This window comes from Phascolarctos cinereus, unplaced genomic scaffold (assembly GCF_003287225.1).
Source record: "Phascolarctos cinereus isolate Bilbo 61053 unplaced genomic scaffold, phaCin_HiC Scaffold_2;HRSCAF=192, whole genome shotgun sequence".
Classification (NCBI taxonomy): Eukaryota; Metazoa; Chordata; class Mammalia; order Diprotodontia; family Phascolarctidae; genus Phascolarctos; species Phascolarctos cinereus.
This window is the reverse complement of record NW_027555625.1, coordinates 266,458,919-266,476,760: the sequence shown is the minus strand read 5'-3', so window position 1 is coordinate 266,476,760 and position 17,842 is coordinate 266,458,919. Positions and strand designations below refer to the sequence as shown.

Below are 17,842 nucleotides of genomic sequence, written 5' to 3'. Positions count from 1 at the left end.
TTCCTGATTCTAGGCCCAGTGCTCTATCTACTGTACACCTACTTGGACAGGTCTTATTAATATAAATCAAGAGCAACAAGAAATCTCAAAAACATTCCAAATTCGTGCCTACTTATGGTTACCTTTGATTTAAAAGAGATAGCTGAACTTATATCTAAAAACATTTGCTTCACTGAGCACATCAAATAATCTGAACAAGATTTGCAAAATTAGTCTTCAGTCTAAAACCTACTGTAGCTTTTTTGAGCAAGCAAGTTAGAGGATGACAGAATATTAAGAGTTATAAGAAACCTTTGAGATTAGCTGGTTTGACACCTACCATGCTCATGTTACCATGGGATGAGAAGCTTGGTCTCCAGACTCCTACTCCATTGCTCTTTGCATCACAACACACAATACCTTAATGGAATCTTTGTATTTGCATTTTCTAAGATGAAAACAGTTCCATGAAAGTACACTAGAAGTCATATTTTTATTTTATATTTAGATGATTTCATATAGTTACAAGAACAATGTTTGCCTTCATTTGGTTGAATTCCATCTCCAGAAACATGGGAAATGCCAGGACCCTTCCAAAGGCAATGAGTCACAAGAGATACTCTACGAAAGTCTAAGTTAGTGCTTAGCCCACACTAAGCACATTCACATTCTCATTCTCATTTTCTCTCTCTCTCTCTCTCTCTCTCTCTCTCTCTCTCTCTCTAACACACACACACACACACAAATGAAAATTTAAAAATGGTCAATATCATAGCAAGATAGAATTTGGCTTATTAAAATAAAATTTGACAATACAAATAGAAGAGATAGTCAATAAGAAGCAAAAACCCAAAATACAGTATATGGAAAAATACTCCAAAGTTAACACAACTTTTATGTTTTTTCAGTAAATATGTTTTTTTATTCTCTATTTACAGATGTTACAGAAAGGCATTAGTGACTGTGCTGGTGGGATAGTGGCAAATCTCACTTACTTTAGAGACTATAAGGGCCACAACATGCTACCAGGTGAAATTGGTAAAAATTCAAAGGCAAGTCCCATCACAGCAGTTAATGCCTTGTCAACTTTTTCTTCAGCATATCCTGAGGATGGATCAATTTTAGATATTGCCTTTTGGGAAATGACTTTGCTTTGTCAACATTCAGGGTTAGTTTTCTTTAAAATTAAACATCTAAAATGATACCACAACCTTCCAGCAGTTATGGGAAGATGAGGTGTGATAGGCAAGAAGAGAAAGAAACATTTAAGAGATGGAGCTTTTATCTGTAAATTATTCCACAACATTTTCACTGTGGTCATCTAAAATTTTTCCCCACTAAACCCCATTGGTACCCTCAAGCTAATAGTCCTTCCAACATCACTATGTAGAAACTCTGGCATTGCAATAAGTTGATTACTTAATAAAGGCTAATAATTTATTGTCTACCTAGAACCAATGGAAAATTAAACATTTTCCAGTCTTCCTTGGACATAGTTGACATGGGAGTGCAACAGTGCATCAGACATTATAAGAATAAATTATAGAAGCTTAAAAAATATTTCCTATTTTGCAAAGAATTCATCTATCTGCTTGTAATGAGAATCAACAGAACACAAGGAATTACCCCAGTCCAAGATTCTGACATCTCAAAAGCAAAATTTCTGTTTAGTTGGAGGATAAAGTATAGAATGGTCCTTATTTGTGATATTTGTAAAGAATTAGCAATGGCCCCTTCTGAAGGGAAAAGCATGCATTGGAGTAGGCACTGTCATATAACAGCATAATAATCTAAGAGACCATGAATAGTTCCAATGACCCTCAGGACAACAATTATACTACTTCTGCAAGACTGTGGGAATAAGAGCTACTCTTCTTTCTGACATGTATCTAACTTCAATTTCATTTACCCAAGCCAATCCTCTTCCTTGAACCATGATGGACATTGAAGCATTCCCTCAGACCAACTATTGCATCAAAGTGCTTCTGCCTATGGAATGACATTTGAGCAAACAGAGTCCAGTGGGGTTTTTCAAGCCTCTAAGCTCAAGTCTTCTTCCTCCTAAAGATAGTATTAGTTTAATGGTTTCTAGCCACTGGAAGGACTTGTTTTTGAAGTCATGATACATGCAGCCAGCACCTTCTCCCATCTTTCCCCACTGGCTGATTTGAAAAATTTCCATAATTTTTACATATCGAGCCAGTTAACAGACCCAGCCCTGAACATCCCTTAGAGACAACACTTCTGCACCTGTCTCTTCTGAGCTAGAGATAAATTCTAATGTGTGATTCCCAAAGAAGGAATGAGAATGTTCACAAAGTAACTTCCTAGTTACTAGGGACCAAGCTGAAGCTTCACTAAACAATTACTACTGCCTGTCTTAAACAAAAGCATCGAGTTTGATTCTAACTCACAGCTTTCATAATTGACCCCAACCCATGTCTTGGGTCAGCCTATGCTAAAATAATGTTAGTAAGCCCCAAAGAGCTTTACTTGCTAATAAAATGGCTGATCTAAGATTAGAGCAGCCACATGTGCTGTGGCTTCAGTATTAATTAAAGATTCAGAAGGGAAAGGGAGTCCATCTCAAAAAGCAAACTGTTCATTGGCCCAAACAATATAAAAGCTTAGAAACAATGTAACTGTTTTCTGATTCTGGTCCTGGGATAACTTCCTGCAAAAGGATGATTTAAAGCCATTTGATGGGATAAACAATAATGAATCTATCTGAGGTCCTAGGAAGAATGACCAAATGATTTTTGTGTTCCAATATGACAGTGCATAGGTGAGGTGTTCATGCCCAAAATACCCGCGGATCAGGCATAGGTCCGAACTACTGTTACTAACAAACAGGTAGATTACTGAAGGGACAATAGGCTTCAAAGTTATTCAAACTTTATGAAAAGGTGAGTTACAGGCAGGGCAGCAGGGCAAGCATGCAGACTGGAATGAGCCTTAAAATTGGATCTTCAGAAAACACTGAAGATGGAACTGCAAACTCAAACATTTGCAGGTGCATGCATGGACGTATATATGATGGAGTAAGAGGAGAAGCTGGGGGTGGGGTGGAGAAAAGCAAGGAAGCAGTCATAAGCTATCAGGCTGGATCCTGAAAAAGTGAATGTTTGGTGTGACAGGAGAGTCAGCTATTAAAAAGCCCTAATGAATACACAAGGCCTTTCGGGAAGGAAGAAGTATTTATTGTTGATTGCTATGGTACTCAATACATTTTTAAAAATCTGAGCACTCCATCTAGCTATGTATGTCTGGAGTTCCAGTTCTATATTCCCTTAGTCTTCTCATGAGACTAGTTGTAAAATTATCACAAAAGGCACGTTGTGAAATTGAGATGGGCCACGTCACACATTCAAGCAGACTGAGAGCTAGGGAGCAATTTAAAAGGCCATGGGGCACTTTTCTCGGAGTTTCTAGTTTTGTGTTGCAAGGGGAAGACCTCCTACAACCATGAATGTTGAATTGAATTGGAAATTAAAGAACAGTTCTGTCAGTTTAGCTCCATGAAAGGGAAGCCCACCCAGCAGAACCAAGCATAAGGTCTATGTTTTAGTCCGAGCCACAAAGAACATGCTGTAAGAAAAGAGTAAGCATCTGAGTAATGTGGGGATGTCATTTCAGATTGAGATTTCAAGGGTTAACTGCAGACCAGCTCAAGAAGTCTATGCACATGACCCATTTGAGTTGCCTATGGAAACAAGCAGACTGTTTGTTTCTCCTCCTGTGAAAGCTCACTTGAGGCTCTTGTACCAGCGCATCACCTTTAGGAATCTACAACACAAAAAAACAAAAACTGTGTGTTAGCGAGAAAGGCAACAGGTAGGGAGTGGGCATATTGCTCTAGGTTGCAAATGTCCCACTAGGCAAAGGATAAAAGGGAAGTATGGGGGTCAGAAGTGTCTAGAGCAGACATTACCAAGGTAATGTCCTTGGGATAAGTAACTTTCACTGTTTTGTCATAGCAAACTATTTTCCAACCTAGATTAGGAGAGATGTCTACTGGAAGACTGAAAAAACAAGTTCGCCTGAATGACTATTTCTTGTGATTTTAGTTGCATGTGAAAGGAAAGAAAGCAATATTTTATTGATAGAAAAAATAATAGTGGTTCAATTTCCTTTCCTTAGTTGCAATTCTGCCTTTTTTTTTATTGGGGGTAGTATAAAATCTTTGTTTTAGTGACCAAGTAAATAGAGCTCAATGTTTATCAGGCAGTAAACAGTGAAAGTTCTTCATCTTGAGGAGTGCAGGAAAGCAGCAAGAAAAAGAAACACAGACTTTCTAAGCCCATAAATACATATATGGTAAAGAAGAAGGAGAAAGTTATCACGGGTGTGGGGGAAGCCAGATTTTTATATGCATTTGGACAAAAAATGCCTGACTGGTAAAGGTAAGACAGTTGAGCATTTGTACTAGACAGAATAACTTGCTCAAGAGGGTAAAAAAAAATCATTTAAAATACACAATCATGAGAAAATATAATGTTTATTAGAGGTGGATGTAAGGATACAGCTAGAAAGTAATACCGGACAAAGAGTTTTTCTTTTAGAATAGGAGTAGAAAGAAACAATCACGTTGGCTACATTCAAACAAAACTTACTCAGAATCAAAGTGTCTCTAATAAAGTCAAGTCTGGAACAGCCAGCAGGGACCCTAGCTACCAGTGTAACAGTCCTTGTGGCTTAACCAGCAGTTATAAAAACAAAAGGATCATTAGGCAGCAGAATAATAATCAATAAAACAAACATTTATATAAAAAAGGCAAAAAGTTAAAAACAAGTCAAATTCAAGTAACCCTTTAGTTTTTAAATTGCAGTATATACAAATATTTTCTGTGGGGAATTACTGACATACTTAACAGAAAGACAATTTAAAAAATAATCCCTTACACAAAGGAAAAAAGATGTCACAATCCAATTGCCCAAAAGTTAGCTATGATATTGTAAATATTTTGGCAAGCATTAAATAATTAGCTACATTGTAAAAAGTGCACTGGCATCAATAAAAACATAACCACTACTCCTAGTTATGGACACGGGAAAAGTAGCAGTTGTTCCTCAATGGATCAGTATTACAGAACTGTGGGTTGAGGTATGACAGATTTATAAACCAGGTAGTACACATGAGGGAAGAATCCCCCAGAAAGCATAAGCAACTCTGAGAGTCTGGCTAAGATTACAGAAGTAGAACAAAATTTGTTTACAAGAGTAAGCAAGATTTGTTTTTGCTCTTTTTTGTACATTTCAACACAGAGCATTTCTGATTAAAGAAAGCAAAGCCTATTTGGAACAAAATGGCAAGCCTGACAGAATATATCCTTCTAAGAACTAGCCTTTCATGTAGGGAACTTTAAAACATTGAAATTTTCTTAGGGCTCTGCACATAAAATGAAGTGTGATTCCATATGGAATCTTATGGAATATGAGTCGTAGCTGTAATCAGATTAGATAACAATGGTATGAAAAACTCATGCTGGTGAGATTCAGTGGATCATTTAAATATTTCATACACTGAAATAATCAAAGCTAACAAAATATTTTCACTGAGCTGTCAACATATGCATTCTGTTGTTTTGGCTACTAAGCAATTTATTATAAAAATAATCAGTCAGGCTATGGAAATTAAAAACATCCCCTTTGCAAATCTATTAATATGTTTTCTGACTCAATGTGTGCAATCATTTGTGGAAAATACAGGGCATTAAAGTTTTTTAAATTGTGCATTACGAGTAACAAAATGGTTTCATTGACTTCACGTTAATTCAGTATTTATTGTTGCCTTCAACAGGGAAAAAAACCAACATTTGAGTAATGAACAAATGTTTCCTTTTACCCTGGGATTTCTCAATGCAAAACTGTACTGAAGCCTAAAGTTAGCAGTCACAGCTATTAAGCAAAATGGGGAAGCATTTGTGACACACTTAAAAAGGAAAAAAAGCCTTGTGGATTAAATACTACTGTATTTTCTTATTGTAATCTGAATAAAATTTTAATAATGCAATTAAAAATGCTTGTAATCAAAATGGGCTATTATATCAAGAATGGGATAAAAGAAAAAAATCTCTAAGATTGTTGAAAAATAAAAACTGCTAAACTTTTTTTGCTGGTTTCAAAATAGTAATCTAACTTTGGGGTTATAGTTTGGTAAAATAGATTTGGTTTAATCAAAAACATATAAGGGTAAAATTAGTCTAAAATTAGACTACATGAAGGCAGCTTTTGAATCTTGGATATGGTTTTGATGCATGTGAAATATGTAAACTCAATTCACAAAAGGCTGAAAAGATTCTGATAACATAAAAACAAGGACTTTAGTGAAAGACAATGTCAATCAATTCTGGGCCTAAAGTTTCCTAATCTGTAAAATGGGTAGATGAAACTAGATAATTTCTAACGTTCCTTCCAGCTCTAACATCCTAGGGTTTTATGATTCTAATTCATACCATTTTTGCTAGACTTAAGTAACATAACATGCATTAATATGTTTTCCAAATAGCTTTGTAAAGAGCTTTATTTTGTAAAATGAGCCCAAACAAGCAAAATGCTTATGTTTCTTAACTAAAAGAAATGTGAATTTCTTTTTTTTTTTAAGGCAGTTGGGGTTAAGTGATTTGCCCAGGGTCACACAGCTAGTAAGTGTTATATGACATTTACTTATATTTCAAATGGGGACATATGTATAAATTGGCAGTTAAATGAGCTCTCCATATGGGCATTTCATCTCAATAAGAAACTTATTATCAAATATAATCAATGAAAAGCCAGTTGTACAATGCATGAATCCATTGTGTAACTGTGAAAAAAGAGCACACTGAGGAATATATCCAGTTCTTAGAGAAGTTCTACCTGAAACAGTCACAGATGGGGAAGGAGAAACTCCAACAAAAAAAAAATTAATCTTATTAAATGTAAGTCATAGCACCTTTGGCATTTTTGTCCAAATAGACTTCGACGTATGAAGTGGGGACATAACCTTCTTCATCTTCATTTCTCCGAATTCGTGTCCAGCCATCACCTTTGTCTTCCTCTATGACATATAATATTTCTCCTTCAGCTATTGAAATCGTTCCTTCATTCTGACCTGAAAAGTTAATGGCACAGTGGTTTAGCTTTTTAGTCAAAGTAACTTCAGACACTTGGGTCCACATCACTGGTAAAGATTCAGGCACTAATATTTATTTGAGGGGCCTCTAGCCTTTTATTCTCTATAACCTCTTGGCACAGCCCTGCATGTTTTCCTTTCTTGCCTTCTGTAACATTGCATGGTCCTAGTTCTCTTACCACAGTGACAGATTGTTTTCAGTCTCTTTCCCAGGTTCTGATTTCTCTTCCCTATCTTATCAATGTCATCTTTTCCCACGGTTTTGACTCTTACCTTTAAGCGGTTGATTTCTAAAGCTCTATCTTCAGCTCTGACCTCAAACATGAACTCTAATCCAGTATTATCAGTTGCCTGGTAGACATCTCCAAATGGTTGACCTGGTGGCATCTTAAACTAAGTTCATTATTTTTCTTTACAAATTAGCAACTTCTGATTTCCTTATTTCTATTAATGGTAATACCATTCTCCTAGTCATCTAGGTTTTATCTTTGAGTTTTTCCCTTTCTCACTACTCATATGGAATCAGTTACTAAGTCCTATCAATTCTTCCTTCACCTTGGTTCAGGCCTTCGTTTCCTCTGTTCTGATCTACTTCCTACTAACAGTCTCCTAAACAGTCTCCTTATTTTTAATTTCTGTCCCTTCCAATCTATTCTACATTCTCATAGCTGATTACTCTTCCTGATTATATCCCTTCTTCTGCTAACAAAACCTTAAATGGTTCCCTATTGCCTGTATAGTAAGATTTACATGGTGAATTTTTTAAGGCCAGAGATGATACCTTACTCATCTTCATATTTTCAACAATACCTGGGACAGGACATTGCACATAGTAGATACCCACAAGTATTAGGGGCTTAACTAGTATTTCTTAAATAAATAGATGAAATTATAATTTATGGCAACCACTATAATTAAGTTTATTCAAATTAGACAAAATTATGAAATAAGTCAACAGGCTCAGTAATCAGAAAAGGGAAAACAACAAGCAGAAGAAAATACTGAATCACAGGAAAGACAACAACAACAACAAAAAAGCAGTCTGAACACACTCATGGGAAGGAGATTGTGTGGTGGAGGTGAAGGAGGGATAGGTTCAGAATCAGAGGTTCTAAACTTAAATTTCAGCTCACCTCTTCCTTATTGCCTCTGCTACCCTGGACATGTCACTGGACCTTGTGGGTTCTACGTGTATTCATGTACAATCATGGGGCTGCTCTACATGGCCTTCAGTTTAAAGTTTTCAATTTTAATCAGTACGACAGCCATGTGCACTATTATGTGTCCCAAGGACCTATGAAGAAGCATGTTAGCCTCCTCCTGATTGAGAGAGGATCACCGCAAGGTAGGGAAACAGACATGCAGTTCTGGACATCGTCACTTTGTAAAACTGTTTGGCTTTACTATGCTTATTTGTTACAAGGATTTTTCCTCCTCCTTTGGCTCAGTTTTTAATTGCAAGGATGGAGAAAGGGGTAGAATATAATAAGGCTAAAAAAGAGAGCCATTAAAACATTTTTTAAATGAACAGAAGAAAAGGAAGTTTAAAAGGAAGCAGATAAGCAAGACAGTTTTTAAAATAAAGTGTAGAAATAAATACATATGTATACATGTGTATATCTATCTATCTATATACTCATACACACACATATATATTTAAAGCAAGTGATATGAAACAGAGATTTAAAGTATCATATGCAATACTCTTTCTGTGTTCTGCTATGTGTGAGGAAAAGTTCATTTTTGTGTAGTTTCAATTTTTTTTAAAGTAAATTTTAAAAAATTCTTTGACGCAGGGCAGCTAGGTTGCAGTGGTTAGAACTCTGACCTTGGAATCAGGAGGACCTGAGTTCAAATCTGACCTCAGACACTGATACTTCCTAGCTGTGTGACCCTGGGCAAGTCACTTAACCCTGACTGACTCACCAAAAAGCAAAAAAAAAAAAAAATAAAAAAAATCTTTGAAGCTGAGAGACATATAGAATAAGATCATTGAGTAAAGAACGGTAACAGGAAGAGATACCTTCAAATGTATACAGTGCTTTACAGGTTCCTATGGTAGGGAGAGGTTCTTCATCATCAAATTCATCATCAAAGTCTGTGGCCATCATCTTCAGCTCATTCTCCTGACTCTGTTCCTCTGTATAACTGCCATCTGGGCTGCTCAAGAAAGAATAATACACAGCAACTATAGCAACTAACTTCAGTAGAAATACTCAACTAATGTATTCAACAAAAAAAAGTACTTATGGTCACCTTAGTTACAATTATGAGCATCCTTTTTCTTTTTTCTTTTTAGGCAATTGGGGTTAAGTGACTTACCCAGGGTCACACAGCTAGTTAAGTGTCAAATGTTTGGTCTGAGGCCACATTTGAACTCAGGTCCTCCTGACTCCATATGAGCATCCTTTTCACATGCTTTTATCATTCCATTTTAAGTTCTAAATTTTCACCATGCAAGAAATTATTTCAAGTTTACTTCAGTTTTAAACCTGTTTCTCTCTTGTGTCTTCTGATACTCACAGAGACCTAGGTGACATTGCATCCCTGGTCATCCTTTCCATGTTGGTTGTCCTGTCTTGCAACTTATTGGTCCTAGTGGGGTGAAGGTAGAGTAGCACAGAAGACTCCTTGCTTTCTTGTTTCTTATGACCACTGGCAGACTCTCCCTCTACTAACATCCCTCAGTAATTTCTCTTCCTTCAAGGTTCTTGCCATCTAATTTATCACACAGCTCAGATTCGATAGCCAGAAGCAGCTGGGTGGAGATGTAATGCAGAGAGCACTGGCCTGCAGCCAGGAAGAGCTGACTCTAGATTAGTAGTCCTAATCCTAATCTCCTAGTCCTCAATTCTAAACTCCTGATCCAGCCTCAGACACTTACTAGCACTATGACTCTAGGCAAGTCACTTAACTTCTGTTTGCCTCAATTTCTTCAAGTTTGAGACCTCATCTCCACTAGCGTAGACTATTCCAATAGCCTTCTAATGGTTTCCCCATCTCAAATCTTTTTTGCACTCCAAGCCATCTTCTATACTAAAGTGCTCCAACTGCTGCCAAAGTGACATTTCTTAAAGCTCAGGTCTGGCGATTATGTCATCCCTTGTCCCTACTCAATATCCAATATAAACTGTTTGCCACTTAAATCTCTTCCCAACTAGCTTCTTATCTTTGAAACTTGCTTTCATACCATTCTCCTTAACATAATCTGCATTCTAGCTATTCTGGCCTACTTAGTACTCCTCATACACAACACTCTTCATTTCCCAACCCCAGGCCTTTTCCTTGGCTGCCCTTAAGACTGGAATACCCTAACTCCTCACCTCTGCTTCTTAGAATGCCTTCAAGACTCAATTCAAAGGCTACTTTCTACTAGATGCCTGCCTTTCCCTGTCCTCTGGCCCTTCCTGTTTCCCTCTCGAAGGTTATTTACTATCTCTTCTATATTTATCTTGTATTCACCTCTTTGGCTATATGTTGTCATTCCCCCATTAGAATGTAAACTACCTGAGATAAGGGACTGTTTTGCTTTTTCTTTGCACTGGGCCTGGCCCTATAGTAAGCACTTGATGGTTGTGGGACTAGTGGTACCCAAACATGTATGCAACAGATCCTTTTGTATAGTGCAACAGAAGCCAAAAGTTCAAAAAAGAGCGGCTCTCTACAGGTACGGTACCTCTCCCGGTCTTGTGCACAGTTATTGACTGATGGTGTAGTCTGTGCTTCATACATTCCACTCTGTCGTCGGGCCTGGTCCCCTCGGACTGGGAGTCTGCCTTCAACTTCAGTGAGCCAGGCCTGGAAATATAAAGGAGCACTTTATACTCTTTTCTAACATATTCAGAGAAACAAAACACGGAATCTGATTTTACTGCATTATAGGGCAATAGAGCATGAAAGACGATGCAGAGGAACACATATGGAAAGCACCTTTAATTTTTACTCCTCCCAGCTTTACAACTTGCCCTCCCCTAAAAAAAACCTCCCACTACACTTTTTTTTTTGGTGAGCTAGTCGGGGTTAACTGACTTGCCCAGGGTCACACAGCTAATAAGTGTCAAGTGTCTGAAAACCCGATTTTAACTCAGGTCCTCCTGACTCCAAGGCTGGAGCTCTATTCACTATGCCACCTAGCTGGCCCTATACTTCATTTTTAAAGAATCAACAGTAAAGAAACCTTTTCTGGTAGAACTCAGGAAACCAAGTGGAAAAAGTTACTTTCATCAACATTTTAAACAGAAAGGGAAGGCAGAGGAGAGTATGTTTGAGGCATATTTGGAAATCTGTAACCTACTTGTAATATCCTCTAAAGGGAATTCAACATTCATTCTCACTTTTTCTTTCTGTATTTTTGTATTCTCACCTTTTAAAAATATGTTATTTGACTCTGTGAATAACCTTGTATAAGTAGTCAGTTAACATTTTTCCCATGCTTCATTTTTAGTTGATAAAAAGGCTTTACTTAACCAACATGAGTATTCCAATATGCATATATACATACGCACACACATAGATGTATATAATATGTGTAAAATCACACTGCCTTTGCTCATCTCTTAAGACATTTCTATCGTATTCTCTGTATTATATTCTCCATTTTTTATAGACCTTCACAGATCACATTTTCTACTGACGCTTCTCATAGGATGAATATGTTTTCATTACTTTTTAAAAATCTATTTTTAATTTACTAAGCAGAGAATTGTAAATTATTTAGCATTGGTTACTTGAATACATTTATTATTATATCCTGATATGATATATCAGGAGAAATTGTCTTCAGGTATGAAAGGGAAATTGGAGAGCTTTTAAAACATTATAGAATTTGTTTTGCTTTACTATGCATATTTGTTACAAGGATTTTGTTTTCTCTTTAACAGTAGTAGGAGGTTAACAGGAGAGAGGGGTTAGAGAAAAGGCAGGCCGCCCAAAGCAAGAAATGAATGTTGAAGAAACATTTTTATAAAATGCGCAGGAAATGAACAGAAGGAAAGAAAGAATGCTAGGAAGCAGAGCTATTTTGAAAATTAAATGATGAAATTATTATATATTTAAAAAAGAAAAGCAAGCTGAATATAAAATAGTTTTGCAATTTCATGTCTGATTCTCTTTTTTTCCTCTGCTATGTAAATAAAAATGTTCGTTTTATTTGGTGAATGAAGAATTAAAACAAAAACACAAATAAAATCTATATACAACTAGCAACATTTCCATAAGATGCTACTAAAGAGTACCTTAAAAGTGATCCAATTAAACCTGTGTCCAATGGATTACAATAATCTTTTGCATCTGGCTACAATCTATTTATAATATGAATCTAGAGCTGTAAGAAAACTGTAAGAAATCAGCCTCAAAGTCAAAACCATGTCTATCTTGATTTTAGTCAATTATGCCATTTATATGGTAAGAGAGGCTTCATGATACCAAGCTGCTTCCTATAACAATGTCGTTTCAAATTGCTGCTTCAATAACACTTTCCTCCTTATTCCCTCTATACCTCAAATTTCTGCACTTCTAGTCGGAGTTTTTCAATATTTTGTCCAACTTCTATCAACTTGTGATCCAAACTGCCTGGGTCTCCCATTTGTGGATTCTTTATGTAGACATCTTTCATTTTTGTTATGGCATCTCTACAAGAAATGAACATATCAGCAAAGGTTAATGTAGCAGCTCTCTCACGCGCTTTCTCTCTCTCTCTCTCTCTCTCTCTCTCTCTCTCTCTCTCTCTCTCTATATATATATATATATATATATATATATATATATATATATATTCTTATCTAGTGTCTTACTATTATTCTTTTCCAAAAAATGTAGCACAAAAGAATGGAAGGCAGATTCTATCTAAAACTGAAAATTTTAAAGGAATCTCATTATTACCTGAAAGTCAAAAACAAAATTTGCATTTTTATGCTTTGGCATTAAAATTCTAAATTGGGAAAAAGTCAAAATAAAAATGTACATTCCAAGTATATAACAAAACTTCAACTGGCATCTTGGGGCCTATGGGTTATCTGCCATTCATCTTAGGGAGAAGCAGAATTGCTCTAGAAAATGTTTTATACTATTCCAGTTGTTAAGAATCAAATTAATGCCCAATGGTTGGTATTGGTAACTGGCTGGCAAAAAGAAAGCTTTAAATTTATATCTTGTTAGATTATATAACATTTTCTGATATCATGATTTTAGAATAGGGCCCACAGTAGCTTAGAAGCAAGGAATTCCCCCAAAGAGCTATCAGTTGTGTTTTTGAGCAGTTATTTCTGGGTCTAAAGATTGTTATTAACTAAGTAGCCACTTGAGAAAGCGTGCGTGCGTGCGTGTGTGTGTGTGTGTGTGTGTGTGTGTGTACGTACATATATACATATATGTATACACACATCTGTTCACTAGAAAGCACTTTAGAGTTAAAACTTCTCAGAAGCTACATTAAATGCATGTGCTAGAGGAGATAAAGCCAATTTTTACTGAGCTACAAATAAGAATTTTGAGTCTCGGGACCAACTTTATTTGATTACTCATCACTAGCAATGACTACAGCTCAAAGTTAAAAAAAGGCTCCCTTACATCAGACAATTATAATTCTGTATCTTTCTCTGCTTACTGTGAGGGAAGGTTGAGAAAACAAGTAAGCAGACAGAAAGCAGACTTATTTTCTATATCTCAATGCTATATTGAAATGTTATCATAATTTTTTACTGTGGCTAACTGATCATACCTTAACTCACTCATCACACAGTTCTATTGTGATCAGGCATAAATAAAAGTAAAAACAAAACAAAACACCCAAACCCATATATTATAGCAACTCTCCTTCTCTAGTTATTGACTCAACTTGGAACTAAACAAGCTAATTCTGCCTGTTGTAAATAAGCACTGCTCTAAATTGCTCAAACTATCCTGGCAAATTGCCACACAGATGAGAAGAGACATTGAGAGAGGGACAACTCAAAGTGCTGCTTTTCAATCAGATGATTAAATATTATCTCATAAAAACATGAAAGAGGAAGAAAAAACAGTGCTGCTTATTCCAGGAAGTATGAGGAAAGCAGTTTAAAGTAAAACGGCAGCTAATGGAATCTGTCCCTTTTGTAGAATAAAGATTTATTTTTTTGTTTTTGTTCAGGATATTTGCATCCACATAGAGTCCTTATATGTTATTCCCAAGAGAAATTGGTGATTCCCCAAAGCTGCTACTACTATATTATCATACACCAACATACCTAATGGCTGTTTGCATAATGGGATAGTCTATAATTTGCAGTATATCAGTTTTCCTAGATGCCATCAAAGCACCACACAAGAAAAAATGAGTATAATTTATTCTTATTAATGTACATATGTAGGCTGCTTCCTATTCATACTTGAAGAGCGGTCAGGCTTTCAGAACCAGGATGATGACCAAAAAAGTCATTCAATTTCCTTCTCAGATAGATTAGGCAAAGTCTTCTCTACAAATTCATTAAACAAGGCTTCTTGCTAACTATGTAGAATTTTTAATCCAAAGCTCAGATATAATACAAATCTGCAATAAAGCAGTTTCATAGAAGTAGCTATGACTTCTACTTTCTATTATAATGCATGCATGCACTATTTTAAATTAATTTAACAAACACTTAGTAAGCATCTGTAATAGTATATGCAAGGCACTAAATTTAGGTACTAGGGCTACAAAGACAAAAACAAAAGCACTGACTTATGTATTACCCCTATCCAAAAACTAACACTTTCATTCATCCTTGTTAATGAAACAAAACTTGCAATTCTTAATGAGGAGTGTTTGATCTATTCTACCTTTGATCTGTCTCCTTTTGGATTTCTTTATTTAATTCATCAACTTTCTGCTGCAGTTTTTTTCTTCTTTGTTCTGGTGGAAGGTGGCTGAAGTCCTCTGGTCCTGCACCCTACGGACATGAAAATGTAAATGAGATCTGAGTTGAAGGACTCCTGAGGGATATACCTAGAAAAGAAACTTAGTAAAGGAAGATAAGAAAAAAAAACACCTCTAAAGTAATTCGGAGCAGTAATTGTTTTTTACAAGAAAGGTTTCTTTTCACCTTGACCCCCTGTTAACAAACAAAATCAATGCATGCAAGCTACAGATAGCTCAGCAACCATTTCCTGTTCTGTTCTATTGCCAGCCAAGTGTGCTCCAAAAAGAATGGCTATACTGCTACAGAAAAGTATATATTCCAGGAAGTGAAAGAATAAATGGTACTCACATTGATAATAAGCACTTGAAAACTCATTGAAATAGATATTTCTCAGTCAACTACAAAACTATTTAAAGGGATATATAGTTTTTCACACAAGCTAATTGTCAACCCTTCCTTCACAAAATCTTTCACATACGAAATCAGTCATAACTATGATTTTCTCCTAATCAATGTAGTCCTTGCTATCTCTTCTTGCAGGGCTAAAGCTAAAGAGCTGCATAGACTTTCATCACAGTATAGTGACCGATCTCCATTAGGATCACCACATCTTCAGTTCAATCATAAAGACTGGGGGGGGGGGAGGCCGGCAGGGATATCAGCCTGGACCCAGTTTAATTTCATGAGAAGGTAGAAAAATACAACCTCATTTATCTGTACTTAATGCTCTGGGACTCTCTTCTCTCATTACCTTTATGGTAGTGTCAAAGTTCATATTGTGTGCCTTCCACTGCTTCCCAGTTTTTTATATCAAACCTCAGCTGTTTCTTATTCTAGCTGAAGAAATATACTGGTAGTCTTGAGTCATTCAAAAAGAGTTGCTAGCTTTCTTGTGCACATGCTATTTAAAAGCAGAAAATATGAAAAGTTAGAGTTTTTCTGACTTTGAGTATAGTATATCCCTTACTTGTCAAAAAAACTGTGACTAGGTTGTTGTAATTTCACAGAGAAAGAGGAGGAGAAATGAATTCAATTGACCTGGATAAGTCAAAGACACTATAAAGGAGATTTTGTTTAAAATCTCAATTCTTTTAAAAACAGAGATAGGGCTGGTTTGGGAGTGGGCAAAGAGAGGGGACTCTGACAATGTAATCTGAAAACCAAGTTCACTTTGCCAAGCAGCTTTAAATGAGTGCCTGTGACTTCCAGTTCCTAGGCTGATTATGTTAAAATGCCAGGCTGCTTTGCTTAGGAGTATGTGATTCAGCAAATATTTTGCCACAAAGACCATGCAGGGTTCTTTTCAGCTGAGCACTGGCAGAGTTTTCAAAGACTAAAAATTCTCCTCCCATACACTTGGAGTCACATTTTTACCAAATTAATTTTGACAAATGGCTTTTGTAAAAGTTGTATGTATAGTTGAGTGGGCAAAAAATTCTTGTGTACCACTAATTCCTTCAACAGCTCAAATATAAAAATAAGGGAAACCAAAATTATTATTAAGGGTAGTAATGACAATTTCATTCATGGACCTAAGCATATATTTTTTTAAAAATTATATTCTAAACATACTTTATATCTAAACATAAATCTGATATTATTTATTATAATATTAGTCCAAGGGATCAGGCATATTTATTCTATTTCTTTTCTATTTTTTTCCTTTCTCATCTACCCTAAATAAAAGAAGTGAAAGCCATAAATGTCCTTTCACGGGATCATACAGCTAAAACTGGAAGGTACCTTATAGGTCATCTAGTCCAACCCCCTTATTTTACAGATGAGGAAATGATGTCAGAGAGATTAAATGCCTTTTCCCTAATCAGATAGGTGGCAAAACCCAGAATTTTTACTCAGGTCCCTTGACTCCAAATTCATCACACTTTCCACAATGACTCATTTGGTTCAAAAGAACAGACTATACTTATGTGCTGATTTTCTTTTGGATAAGTCAATACTTCTAAAACTATTAAAACTCCAAGAGGTAGTCCAGTGTGGAAGAAATGGCTGGAAAGGGTATCCTGAGACACTGGCCTGGGTCACTTAACATCCCCATCGTCCTTACGTGCAAAATGAGTGAGCTGGATGAGATCTTTAAGGTGCCCTTTTAGCTCAACAATTTATGATTTTATTTCTATGAATTGTGGTGGTACAGTTACATTCAAAGTTTTAAGTAAAACACCTGGTATTTAAAGACCTTACAATAAACATGTAATCTTGTCTCATCATCATTGTTTATCTGCAAAGAAAATGACACTGATAAATTGCTTGGGTTAAAAATTGAGAAAGCAAGATAAAGCACTTGCCTCATACTATTAAATGCCACATTAAGGAAAAGGGGAGAATTAGAGTTTCTCAGCCACCTTTTTTTTCATTCTGTTAGTTCTGGTTTATCTAACCATGAAGGAGTTTTAAATTGTCTTCTGAGCCAGGTTAGATTTCCAAAATTGATTCTGTGATGCCTTTGGAATTAAGAAGAAACTGGTACTAACATTAGTACAAGTGATAAAAAATTTTACCAAAAGAATTCCAGGTTGAGCTTGGGATTAGTTTTCTCAAAGATCTTTGTCCCTCAGTAGTACAAAAAAGCTTTTATCATCCTGTCTAGAACTATAGTAAGAACCTTATATTTGCATATAAAACTAGATAAAGCAATTTCTAGGACATGTCTTAAATGTAGTATAATTGAAAAAGGGGACAAGTTGGCATTATACTATTTCAACAGCAAAGGCATAGCATCATTTAAAAGTATGTATATAGTTTCATGGCATAACATAAACAAAAATTTAATAATAAAATCAATGTTTATAGCCAGTACCAAAGCTTAGACTAGAGGCAAAGAATGAGGACCACAGAATTGCTGAGTTTTGCAGAA

At 35.9% G+C, this 17,842-nt stretch overlaps 1 protein-coding gene across 13 annotated transcripts in view; it reads right to left on the bottom strand.

The window, feature by feature from the left end:
* Window positions 1–453: 453 nt before the first annotated feature.
* FNBP1 (formin binding protein 1) overlaps window positions 454–17,842 on the bottom strand; it is a 173,767-nt gene continuing 156,378 nt past the window's right edge. For 6 of the 13 annotated variants that reach the window (XM_020973499.2, XM_020973501.2, XM_020973502.2 and 3 more), the window contains 5 exons: window positions 14,888–14,997; window positions 12,591–12,723; window positions 10,770–10,891; window positions 9,117–9,253; window positions 4,459–7,072 (listed from right to left, as the gene is read on the bottom strand). In XM_020973499.2, coding sequence (XP_020829158.2) covers window positions 6,894–7,072; window positions 9,117–9,253; window positions 10,770–10,891; window positions 12,591–12,723; window positions 14,888–14,997 — 681 coding nt within the window. In that variant the 3' untranslated portion in view covers window positions 4,459–6,893. Of the gene's footprint in view, window positions 3,766–4,458; window positions 7,073–9,116; window positions 9,257–10,769; window positions 10,892–12,590; window positions 12,724–14,887; window positions 14,998–17,842 lie in introns of those variants that run through there. The other 7 variants (XM_078149997.1, XM_078150001.1, XM_078149999.1 and 4 more) reach the window with 2 other exon arrangements.